The 13,330-nt window shown below is 36.8% G+C and overlaps 1 protein-coding gene across 2 annotated transcripts in view; it reads right to left on the bottom strand.

Moving 5' to 3' along the window:
• Positions 1-13,330, bottom strand: part of RABGAP1L (RAB GTPase activating protein 1-like) — an 828,259-nt gene that overhangs the window by 593,678 nt on the left and 221,251 nt on the right. For both annotated transcript variants that reach the window (XM_011981419.1, XM_011981418.1), the window contains exon 13: positions 8,345-8,495. In XM_011981419.1, coding sequence (XP_011836809.1) covers positions 8,345-8,495 — 151 coding nt within the window. The remainder of the gene's footprint in view (positions 1-8,344; positions 8,496-13,330) is intronic.

The following is a 13,330-nucleotide window of genomic DNA, read 5'->3' as shown; positions in this document are numbered from 1 at the left end:
TAATTTTTTGTAATTTAGTAGAGACGGGGTTTCACCGTGTTAGCCAGAATGGTCTTCATCTCCTGACCTCATGATCCGTCCGTCTCGGCCTCCCAAAGTGCTGGGATTACAGGCGTGAGCCACTGCGCCCAGCCTTGTTTATTACGCTTAATAATTGATGGCCAGAAAAATATAAAGAGTTTTTCCCTCTAAAGGATCTTTACAAGACCAAAAGTAGGGATGAGCTGTCCCTTTCATTCTAGTTTTGGGTTTTCGAGTTTACGGATTCTACTATTTAGTAACTACGAGACAGCTTTCTTCATGGTAAAAATGGGAATCACATCACAGAAGCTGTTAGGCTTACATGGAAAGGATATATGAAAGCACTAGACATAATGTCTCCCACATACCCCATTAAATCTTTCAGGAAGCGTTTATCTAGCATCTACTGAAGGGCAGTCCTAGCGTTGAGTAGTAAAGTTAGAGCAGTGAGCAAAACCCAGATACCGTCTTTGCTCACCTAGACAGTAGAGTCTAGAGTACCCCCATGGGTCATACGGAACTTCTCACCCCGACCATGGCAGGACCTTGCACAACTCTGTGTCTTTATGCATGGCACTGCCTCAGCCTAAATACATACTCCCATTCTCTGCTCCTAGGCAGAAATGGCTGTATTCAGTCTCTGTCCTCACTTGTCACTTTGCTCATACCTGTGTCACAGTGCTTAAACATGTTATCGTTGCTTCTTTGCCTTTTTGACTATCTTCCCCCACTGGGCTGTAAACTCCTCAAGGATAGGGTATAGGTGTTATTCTTCTTTACACGTCTAGTACTTAGCATAGCCTCTGATACAGAAGAGGTACTGTTTGATAAATAATGAATGAATTAGTGGTACAAGCAGATAACAGGGGACTACACACTTCCTGTTTTCTTTCTCCCCGTTTCTCAGATGAATGTCTTGAAACCTGCACAGATCTCAAGAGCCCACAGTAATCTCTATATTTCCTATAGTACTTTCTGATGATGTTATTTCTGAAAGCTTACTTCAAACTTCCTTTAGGCATATATTGCTTTATAATTTTCCTCATTCCCTATCACTGGTGAGTGCTTATATATTAGGCATGCAACTGAGTGCTTTATATAAATTATCTTATTAAATTCTCACAACAATCCTGTAAGATACATATGATTATGCCTATTTTACAAAAGAAGGAATTGAGACTGAAGATAGTTAAGGAGCTTGCCCAAGGTCACAAACCAGTAAGTAGCAGAATTTGAGATTCAAACCCAGGGTCTTCCTGCATAGTGAGCACCAAAATCTCCTCCTAAAGCGAAGCTACCACTGTTACCAAGGCAAGGTGTGCCTGAAAGTTCCTTCTGAAGTGGAGAGTGACTCAACATAATTCTCCATGGATTTACATATAACAGCTCTTCTGACTGGTCCTGCTTGGTCCTTGGTTCCAGATTGAGGTTATCAGTTGGTCTACAGCTCCTAACCTACTTCATTTTCACTTGAATCTCATCCAGAGATTTTCACCCTTTTTTAAACTTTGGTCCCTACAGTCATTTTCTACCAGTCAAAATGATATGAAGAACTTTATTTTCTATAGATTATAAAACTAACAAGACGATATAAAGTATAATTATTCCACACTGTAATCCCGGCCGTATTCTATGTTCAGTATTATTGTCTATCCTACCATGCTAGGCCAATCATTGACCTACCGTGATTCAAGGTGACTCAATCTACATGACCCACTACCACTGCAAAATTCTCTAGGGGACTAATTCTTAAGGGCTGCCACCTCCTTCCTGGCAAAAACAGAAGAGGTTAGTTCACCAGGAACCACTGCTCAAATTGACCCACTGCTTATAGCTCTCCCCAACGAGATGAATAGGTTTCCTGCAAAAAAGACATTGCTTCATACTTAAAAGCTTTATCCAGGACCTAACACAATATAAGGCTATAGTTCATGGAAAAGAACAAAAGAATAAATAACTATACAAATAAGTCAACTATGACCTTCTGCTCCCCTCAGGAGGGACAAAAATTTTATTTATCATCTAGAATGTGTCAGGCAGGCCCTATACCAGGCATAGGATATCTCATAAAGAGCAACGTAGTTGTGGTCTTTGCTCCTCTGGATTTTAAAGTCTGCTGGGGAAGTGGACATTAATAAATTGCGAGTACACTGTGATAGCCCCCTCCTCTGAAGCAAGCAATGGCTGCTGACATAGTATAATAACAGATTCACGAAATTGAATATATTTGAGGCCCAAACAGGCATTAAAATGTATAAAAGATAGATAGGAAGTAATAGAGTAATACACCCATAGCAAAAAGAAAGTACAAATTTCACCCATAAGTGTATACCATTCTTTGATGTATTGATAGCTATACAAAGCATATTTGTAGGTTCTACCTAGCCTGCTGGTTGTATGTTTGCCATCCCTGAAAGAATGCTTCAGAATGTGCATTCCTACTATAGAATTAAATGGTAGACTACTTTTTCATGGAAGCCAAACCTTAAGTTTTCTGTAAATATATGGTTTGGCCGTGTCCCTACCCAAATCTCATTTGAATTGTACTTCCCATAATCCTCATGTGTCGTAGGAGGGACCAGGTAGAGATAATTGAATCACGGGAGTGGTTTACCCCATGGTGTTCTCCTGATAGTGAGTGAGTTCTCACAAGATTTGATGGTTTTATAAGCATCTGGCATTTCCCCTGCTCATTCTTTTCTTTCCTGCCACCATGAGAAGGATGTGTTAGCTTCCCTTTCTGCCATGACTGTAAGTTTGCTGAGGCCTCCCAGCCCTGTGAAACTGTGAGTCAATTAAACCTCTTTCCTTTATAAACTGCCCAGTCTCAGGTAGGTCCTTATAGCAGTGTGAGAACAGACAAATACAAAATACTTTATATTCCTTCTTCCCTGTGTAATCTGAGGCCTCTGGTAGGGTTTTTATAAAGCAACTGTTTATTCAAGCTGAACCATTTCATTAACTAACCTTGAAATCTTGCCATTCCCTTAATAAGACAGGAAAAATTAACCGGACCAAAAGAAGGACAAACAGCTGCTGAACCATGACCAACAAGTGCCAAATATGCAGGCACTTCTTACAGAAAATCCTCTGGGTGTTCATGCCCTTTCCACTTAGTGACTAGTAAGCTCAGATGTATTCACCACCAAAGTACCTACATATACTCTTGGCTACAGGCACTAGTTATCTCATTGCTACCCCAAGGACAGTAAAAGGAAAAAATCATTTTTAGAAAAAATGACATGATTCATCTTACTATAAATGCAAGGAAGACAATAAAATTAAATATACCACTGTACTTTATGTCAAAGAAGTCTTATGATTTGACCCTGTTTATGATTTGAATAAACACACATGATTAGAGTCACATATTTCTATAATGTTTGTATGAAAATGTTTTTGATAATTGTATTAACAATAGAAATAACATTAAAAACTTTAAGCTGTCATAGATTTATAAGCTGAATGTGAAAATATTTATTATACGACCTGAATTACACATTGATAGTCAATCTCAAGTGGTAATTAGTAAATATTTACACTATAGTGTAAATATCTAAAATAAACCAAATTTACATATATTTTTAGAATAATTTATTCCATAATAGATCTCAACTAGTACCACTATTAAGAGGCAGTTGGTGAACAGAAACGTAGTTCTCAACTCAATACCTATTTTCTCTTTCCTCTTTACAAAAAGCCTAGATTTGGAGGGGGTAGAGGGGTGAATCAATGTGTCTATCTTTAAAAAAACATTTCTAGTTTTCCATGAAGATAGTAGCCATGTAACAGAATTCTGGTCAAGAATATACAGATGGGATTGTTGTTTGGTGCTTAAGAAAAATTCTTTAAAAGGGTGATAGACTTGGTTCTGAAATGCCAAAGAGAGGTCTAGTCTTTTTTCCAGCTCGTGGACAGTAACCTCTAAACCCTTGAAATTTCCTAAATAACAGGATTGTTATTTGTGGTAGGCCCCTCTAACCACATCTGATAGTTTATGTTAATCAGATGATTCATGGTAAGCCCCCAGATAGTTTACACTAAGAAGACGACTCATGATGTAGGCTACCCAAGCCACAAAGACCAACCATGTGATTAGAGCATTGGGGCTTTGAGCCACGCAACAGCCCCAGTATGTTATGGTTTGGCTGTGTCCCTATCTTCTTTTCCTCTGGGGAGGAAAGAAGGGGAGCCTAGAGATTGAGTTCTACCAGGTAGGTGATGATCCAATCAATCATGCCTATGTAATAAAACTCCAATAAAAACTCTGGACACCAAAACTAGGTGAGTTTCCTGATTGGCAATACTCCAAGTGTATATTGCTACACATTGATGCTAGGCAGGTACTGAGCCCTTGAGGATGATGCCAGGAGGGCAACATATCCTTAAGAATAATGGAAGCTTCACGTTGGGAATTCTCCTAGTCCCACATTCAGCCCTATACATCTCTTCCTTTGGCTGGTTCAGATTTGTATATTTTTGCAAAAAAAAAAAAAAAGAAAAGAAAAAAAACTCCACAAAACTACAATTGTTAAGTATAGCACTTTACTGAGTTCTGTAGGTTATTCTTGCAAATTATCAAACCTGAGGAAGTCTGTGAGGATCTACAAGTTTGAAGCTAGTTGGTCTGAAGTCAGGGTGGCACTAAGAACCCCCAAATTGTGGTTGATGTCAGAAGTCTTGAACAAAGTTGGCAGTCTGGAGGACTGGGCTCTTAGCCTCAAATCTGGCTACCTTGAGTTGACTTTGTTTTTCTTTTCTTCTTTTCTAAATGTAATGCTGGATGTAGAAAAGCCATCTTGTGACAACAAGGAGACAAATATATGCCAAGTCTATTAGACAGGGTTTAATCAGGTAAACTATTTCAAAAATGATGTAATGCAGGAATGAAGGTCCTTCATTCCTGAAAGAGCTGAAGGGCAAAAGACTGAAGATCCTGCTGTAGCAGTCTTTTGCCCTTCCAGCTCTTTAGGTGTGTCACCACAGCTATTGTCCAGAGAATCAGGAGGTTGCTGTGGCCACTCAGGAAAGGAAACCACAGGAAACAGGAACCCCAGAGCGAAGGCAAGTGATTGAGAATGAAATGCCCAGAGACAGATGCAAAAACTTCACAACTGGTGAAGCCCGGGTATCTGCCAACCACACTGCCAGAGAAAATATGGCTTTTGCCTCCCTGCAATCTTCACTGGCAGAAAATAAATCACAGCTAGAACTCCAGAGGGAAAAAATCTAAAAAATATATTTTATCAGCCTCCAAGTACCTTCCATATATTTTATTCAATGAAAATGATTTTTGCCATTCTGTTTTTTGTGGTTTGAGACTGGGTCTCACTCTGTCACCCCAGCTGAACTGAAGTCTGATGGCACAATCACAGCTCACTGCAGCCTAGATCTCCTGGGCTCAAGCAATCCTCCCATCTCAGCCACTCAAACAGCTGGGACTACAGGTTTGTGCAACAATGTCCAGCATTTTATTTATTTATTTTTTTTGTAGAGACAGGGTCTCACTGTGTAGCCTAGGCTGGTCTTGAAATCGTGGGCTCAAGCCATCCTCCCACCTCAACCTTCCAAACTGTTGGAATTACAGGCATGAGCCACTGAGCCAAGTCCTATCTCCTGATCTTAAAGGTTTTTTTTTGCAAGTTGTATAATTAAAACTACCATGGTGTTTGGTATAAATGATAAAAATTTTCTCACTATATGAACATACACTGTTTATCAAGAATTCATAAATAATATCATGGGATGGTATTCTTTATATTTTTCCCTTGAAATTTTTAAAGGTATGAATTATGAAAGCCTCTTAGTGAAAAAAAGGGGAATGGCAGTTACCTCTTACCCCATGGCAGCCAATAAAAGTATATAATTTAGTTTATTATTTACATGAAAAAGTACTCTGATGCCCAGAGTTATGACCTCTGAAAATTTCAATCAGATACTCCATCGATAAAAACTTCTAGGCATAAATATCTAATATACATATATTTATCATGTACAAGTGCTACTACACTAATATAGATATTATGAAGCACAGAAATTTAGATAGGATGTAAAAAAGATAATTAAAAATGCTATAAAATACTATTCAATATTGAATTTGGATCATTATTTTTGTGTGTGAAATTTTTCTATTGTGTTAAACATAACATAAAATTCACCATTTAGAAGTGTACAATTCAGTGGTTTTTAGTATATTCATAATCTTGAGCAACTGTCACCACTGTCTAATTCCAGAATATTTCCATCATCTAAAAACAAACCCCATATATCTGTTAGCAGTGACTGCCAATTCCCTTTTCCTCCAACCCCTGGCAACTATTAGTCCACTTTCTGTCTCTATAGGTTTGCCTATTCTAAACATTTTATATAAAAATAATCATAAAATATGAGTCAGTATTTTTAATATGTTTGTTATAGCAGTTTACAAAACAATAATGAAAACTTGTTTCTGCATCAGTTTTTTGATTCATGGTTCTGTTATCATGTCCAAAAAAGACTTGCAAAGATCCACAGACCCAAGTAGACGTACATCATTTTTTCAGTCCCACTCATCAATCATTTTGTTGAAATTTGGCTAGGAAATATCTGCTTTCTCTAGGTTTTCTTTCTTTCTTTCTTTTTTTCTTTTTAGAGACAGGGTCTTGCTATGTTGCCCAAGCCAGAGTGTAGTGGCTAGTCACAGATGCAAGTTCCTGGCCTCAGGCAGTCCTCCCACTTCAGCCGTTCAACAGCTGAGACTCCAGGCATATGCCACCACGCCAGCTTCTAGATACTCATATGAATAAATCAGAAGGTGTTGTGTTTATATGCTTTTAACAATCAGTTCCAAATTCTCTGCAACTGCTTGTATAAGTTTTAAACATATTTAAAATTTCTGATTCCAGGTTAAGTGTGAAGATGTGAAAGTTTTTATAGTGATGCATGTTTTTTCAATGAAAAAAATCACAGAGGTGTTTAAATCGCCATATGTTTCAAAATGTCCATCTCTGTAACCTGAGTTTGTTTCCAAAAGTAGTTGCTTTGTCATTCATTATCATAATATGAATTCTTCACTGAAGGAACATATTAAATTTAAAAAAAACTTGAAATGCAGCATCCTGTGATAGCAATCTTTTTAAGCCGATCACACATTTTATGAGGATTAAGTTACACCTAGATAACCTGTAAATCCATTTAATCTAACACATGCAAAATGCAAGAAAACTGTAATATTTTGGAAGTTAATATACGAGTGTGAGCCCCACAATGATTCCTCCAAAGTGTGCAAGTTCCATTCTTCCCTCAGGTCACTCCTGAACCATGTGGGACCAGTGGCCACTGGATCCAAGGACCTCATAAACCCTCAGTACTATGGCACACCAAATATTAGTACAGCTTAGTATCCTTTGGTGTAATTATTTTTAAAAATATACAAATGGAACTTTGGACATTTTTTCCCACACACCAATGGATCATCCTGCATATTCCAATGTAGAGGCCATCAATCTTAAAAAAACAAAAAAAAGAGGTTAACGTTTAAAAAAAAAACTGAATTCAGCAGTGATAATTATACTAGGCACTCAGAAAATATTTATGGAAGGAAAGGAGGCAAAGAGGAAAGAAAAGTAAAAAGAAATTACAGCAGATAAAAAGTTCTAAAAGTTCATATAGTCTAAGGAACAAAGTCTTGATTGTAAAAATCTCATTTATGAAGAGAGGTTCTTTTAAATTAAAAAATAAAATTTTACTATTATTTAAAAATCCAGTATTTAGAGTAGACTAAGTAATTAGGTGGTGAGACCTAGGGTGGTGAGTCTAGGATCAAGGCCAACACTTACCTTTACTTATGCTCTAAAACCAGGTATTTAGACATAAGCAAAGGAATTTACAGAGAAACCAAAGGCCCCTGACAGAAAAAGGGCAAGTATCTACATCATTTAAATGTTAGGTGACATAAACACAGAAGAATTTTTTATTTCATTTTAATGTTATTATAAAACTATAATAGAGTAACTATGTATGATTATAACTATATAAATCTCATAGAATTTAAAAAGGTTGAGAAGTTAGAAAACACTTGAAATATAAATATATTCCAATTTGGTAAATAGCTGTTATAAAATAACTTGAATGAAAAGATGAAAACTAAGGCATACAGTATTCATAGATGACTAAGTGCATTGTTTACCACCACAAGTATTCAGAACAAAAGGTAGAAGTACTGACTTCACGACCTCAATATATTCATGAAGAAGTTCAAAGCATTTATGGCTTACGGGAGCTATGAAAACTAGGATTTATTTAATAGGTCATCCAATGAAAATAATATGAAATAACTTCCTACCTTTGTGATAAGAATTCGGTATCTATCCAGCATTGCCTGGTTGTCATGGCAGCCTGCCAGTAACTGCCATACCTCTGCCCTCAATGCTTCGGGGACACCACTCTTCACCAGAGTAGATAGCCCTTTTGGTCGTGCACCAAGGTTATTGTGCCTGAGAAGACAAGAAAATAATCCATTCACACTCCCTTTATAACTCCTGAACTGCTGTTGCTATGAAAAATATACTAGTTTATATAAAAGTGTAAGCTTGGCTCAAGAGAAAACTGTTTGCGGCGGGGCATTAAACAATAGTACTGCTTAAGCTCAGTTATGTCTTCAACTTTTTTTCTTGATCTCATCTTCTTTATTGGTGAACCAGATAATTCTACCTCCAGGAAAAGCTTTTTCTTCCTCTCATTTACTTTTAAAAATCATCCTATGGACTTATTCATAATAATGAATGTTTTAGTTATATATTGCTAGGCAACATTCCAAGGCATAAAATGAACCATCTGAGTCCCCTGAAATGAATGTACAACAAGCTGGACAATGATGTGTGGCAGGGAATTGGGTTCAGGAAATGATGTTGAAAATGGATCACAGGCCTATCACACCTTGACTATACCCACTTCTCTGAGGCCAAGCTGAGCTGGGCCAAGTGCCAAAGACAGGCTCCACAGTATAGGAGACATAAGGCATACATATTACAGTCAAGTTTTATGTGGCGGCCACATCCTGACTCCAAGGTCCTCCAGGAAGCCCTGTCTCTTGATGACCTAACTCGGAATTCTTTGTTCCAGGATAAACTTAGATATCAATGAACTTCCAAGTTAAAACGACCTAAGATAGGTTTTCTAGTAAGAAGAGTTCATTATTGTTTACATGTCTGAATTTGTCTCCCTGACTTGTTACAACAGCAAGTGCTCACTAAAGGAAGGACCTAGCCCTTTCCTACAATCACCAGAACCTACACAACAACTCCAACTTGCTGGGGAAGCAACATATATTTATCAGGCTTTACCACATCCCGAAGGTGTGCGGCGTCAGAACAAAGGCAAAGATCTCTCCTCCTAAAATCAATGATCACAACATAGTAAATATGCTACTATGCACATCTGACCAAGAAACTGAATTGCATATCTCAATATTGTGAATGTAATTTCATCTGCCATCTTTTTCCAGGTGCCTAGCTTGAATCTGGAACTATATTCTATGCCTTTTTGCTCAGACTTTACTTTTATTTGCTGCTCACTTTTTATCTCTTAGAGCTGACTCTGGTGCAACCACTGGGACTCCAAACCTTGACAATGTACTCTGGTTTGATCTAACACCCCAGGCTCTGGTTTCAAGTTTTGAGCCTCAAAAGTCATAAAAGCCACATGTCTATTTTCTAAAAGTGACCTCCCAGCTACTTCACTAGATTATACACACTGTTCCACCTCTAGCTCAAACCCCAGTATTGGCATACCTTCCACTGAAAATATATTCCTTGCTTTTCCCATACTGTCATAATTGGGCTATCTCAGAAAAAAACTAAAACTTCCACAACTGAAACAAGTTCAAGTAAACTCATCCCACTAATAATGTTAGTAAACCATCAGATTTAATGGTTTATTTTAGCCTTTTCTAGCTAAGCTTTTGCATTGTTGGGTTAGAGAAACTAAGCTGATAATACTGATAGGCTTGAAGCAAAAATAAACTAGAGACAGGTAGAGCTGATATGATTTAACACCTTAAAATAACAGTTATGGTGCCAAGTGACAAAAGCAAGTTTCAAATTAGTAAATAGGTGTTAGTTTAAATACACCTACATACCCCACTATTTTGAAACCTGCTTTTACACACGCCTAGAAAAATAATAGGGAAGAACATACTCCAAAATATCTATGTAATAGAATTAAGAGGGAAAGTAGCCCTTTTATTTTCCTATGCTGTCTGAAATATTTATACTGATTTTAAATTCTTTCATAATCATTAAACACAAAAAGTCATTTCAATTCTTTAAACTTCTCTCATGGCTTTAAATTAAAACATAATTTCAGTTAATTTGGAAAAACACTATAGATAATTATGTTTCACAAAATATATCAAGTAGAGGAAGAGTATTAATTATTCTTCAGAAGACTTCCACCTGAATAAACTATTTGACAAAGAATATTATGCCACAAGAGAGCCAGGATTAGTTATAAAAGGATCTTTTTGTAATTTAATGTTTGGCTCTGATTATACTTTTGAATAGGAAAAACATATGGGTTAAGGGTATTAGTATAGAAAATTGGGTTAATTAAAAGCGATGATGTACAAAAAGCAAAGTTCATTCCCTCTAAAATTAAATGCAAAATACTTTGAATTATGAGTCCAATAATTTATAATATCATGTAAGGGAAATCCAAAGTAGTTAAATATAGTATATGTTACATGTTATATAGAGATCAGCAAGACATCACTGTGTCTCTACAGCTATTAAAACTCCAATAAATTTAATTAATTAAAACTCCATGTCAAAGAATCCTTTCTTGGCTGGGCACAGTGGCTCATATCCATAATCCCAGCACTTTGGGAGGCCGAAGTAGGCAGGATCGTTTGAGCCCAGGAGTTCAGACCAGTTCCAGACCAGTTTCAGACTGGGCAACATGGCGAAATCCCATCTCTACAAAAAAAAAAAAAAATACACAAAAAACTTAGCTGGACATGGTGGCATGTGCCTGTAGTTCCAGCTACTTGGGAGGCTGAGGTGGGAGAATCACCTGAGCCTCAGAGGTTGAGACCAAATGAGCTAAGATCGCACCAGCTAGGGCATCGGAGTGAGACCCTGTCCCAAAATTTAAAAATTAAGAACATTGAAAAAAATCATTTCTTCAATGGCACGCATAATTCTCCATCATACTCTTACTCTGTGCAACAAATTTCAAGAATTGGTATAGAAGCACTATCTCTATATCTTACCCTCCAATTCCTTCCTCAATTCAGTTCAACATGGCTTCTGCATCTCTCCTTGAAAAGTTTTCACTTAAATGATCTATGACTTCTCTCCATGCTCCACTGGATTCAAGACATACTTTCAGTCCTTTCACTGTTGACCAATCTGTTTCCCTTGGCTTCAGTGACAAAGCACTACCTCTTTATCCACCTTCACAAACTCCACTGTTGATTGCTTCTCCTCTGTTAACCTCTTAAGTGCTTAAAGTTCTCTCTCTTTACTCTTGCCCTTTTCTTTCATTCTCTTGTCTGTAGGCATTATCACCTATAAACATGTATCCCAAGTTCCAGAAGCTCAAAGGTACCTCAAAATCAGTATGCCCAAGTCTGAACTCAGTTTCTTCTCCCTAAACCTGGTCATTTTCCAGGGTATTCCACCTCAGAAACTGTTACCACAATCCATCCTAACTGGAAACCCAGGAGTTATTTTTGCCCCATCATCTATTACTAATCCATCACCAAGTCTAATATATCTTATTTTCTCAACCTCTACAAAGTTCATGCACTTCTATCTCAACTGCAACCAACTTTATCCTCCCTAAACCTCTGCAATAGCATCCTAACATTCACTGGACCTACTACAACATATTTCCAATATTGTAGGCAAAATGAAAATAACAAGCAGCTTGATTAAATATTCGGTTGGCCCAGATTGTTTTGTATAATGATTTAACTGTAATATTTTATATAATGATATATAATAATGATTTAACTATAATATTTTAAAGTTTCAGTATCTCTTCCTACACATGCATACACACATACATACACATACTCCTTAAGATTAATAGTCAACAGTCCCCAATGAATACTTTATCATAATATAATCCAACTCCATTGATTCAGTTTCTAGCTGACCCTTAGCCACTTGTTTGGCCAGGCAAACGAAAATGTCTTTTCTCCTCTCTTAACAATTGAAGCACTATTTATCTTTAGAGACTAACATTTAAAAAGAACTGAGTCACTCATAACACTGCTTAACAGCCTTATTTTACTGGTTATCCCAAGTAACAGTACAGCAATTATACTGCATATAGCACCCTATCATTTGAGAGGCACTAATAAATATTAAGCCAGATGCTGCTAGTATATATCTATGACCAGAGAAGATCCAAATAAATAAAACAGAAATTTATAAAAATAATCATTGCTTTCAATATTTCTGATTAAAATGTAACTACACATTGCCATTGCTTTAATACATTAACTGTAGCTATCAGGAACTTGAAAATAGGCAACTGGTTAAGATACCAGCTGAACTCTACCCTAGAAACAAGATGGATACCTAATACAATTATTTTTAAAGTCACACATAAATCAAATATCTATTAATCATACAGTAATTGGCTAGGTTTTAATGCATGAATAGAAACTCCACAAGGGCAAGAATCTTTGTCTTCTTTACTTATATATCTTAAGCACCTAGAAGCAGTGCCCTGCATATAAAAGGCATTTAATACATTTTTGGTAAGTGAATAAATATAATTATGAAATGAAATTAATATCTCAATTACAAAAGCTAAACAAAAATGAATGCTTTTTTAGAAGCAAACATTCTCACTGAATTTAATAGGATCAAAAAAATGCCACGGACTCATCTAGTGGATTTCCTTTGCTTTCAAAGAGGATTTTCTTGAAACTACTTAGGCATGTAAGAACTCTACTTTTAATGGTGTCTACTGGGGGATAAAATTTCAAAGGGAAAGAGTTATTTCTAACAAAAATAGCAGAAAAAGCAAGAGATGAGGGGGATAAAAGTCATTGAATATGACCACTGAAAAGTCACCAATGGAATTAGAGAAATTTTGATAGGAGGTGGAAGTAGGTGGCTATTAGATACGAGAATATGACACCAGCAGCATGACCCATTTGAAAAAGTTCTCTCCAGAAAAGGAAAGAACTACAACTGAAATTAAAAGATGAGGAGGCATCAAGAAAGGTCGGAGATTTCTCCATCCCACAATAATGAGAAGAACTACATATGGAGAAGTTATACGACCTACATTAAGAAATGTTTCAAGAAAAAGG

Source organism: Mandrillus leucophaeus, unplaced genomic scaffold, assembly GCF_000951045.1.
Source record: "Mandrillus leucophaeus isolate KB7577 unplaced genomic scaffold, Mleu.le_1.0 Scaffold226, whole genome shotgun sequence".
NCBI lineage: Eukaryota > Metazoa > Chordata > Mammalia > Primates > Cercopithecidae > Mandrillus > Mandrillus leucophaeus.
This window is presented reverse-complemented; position numbering and strand designations above follow the sequence as displayed.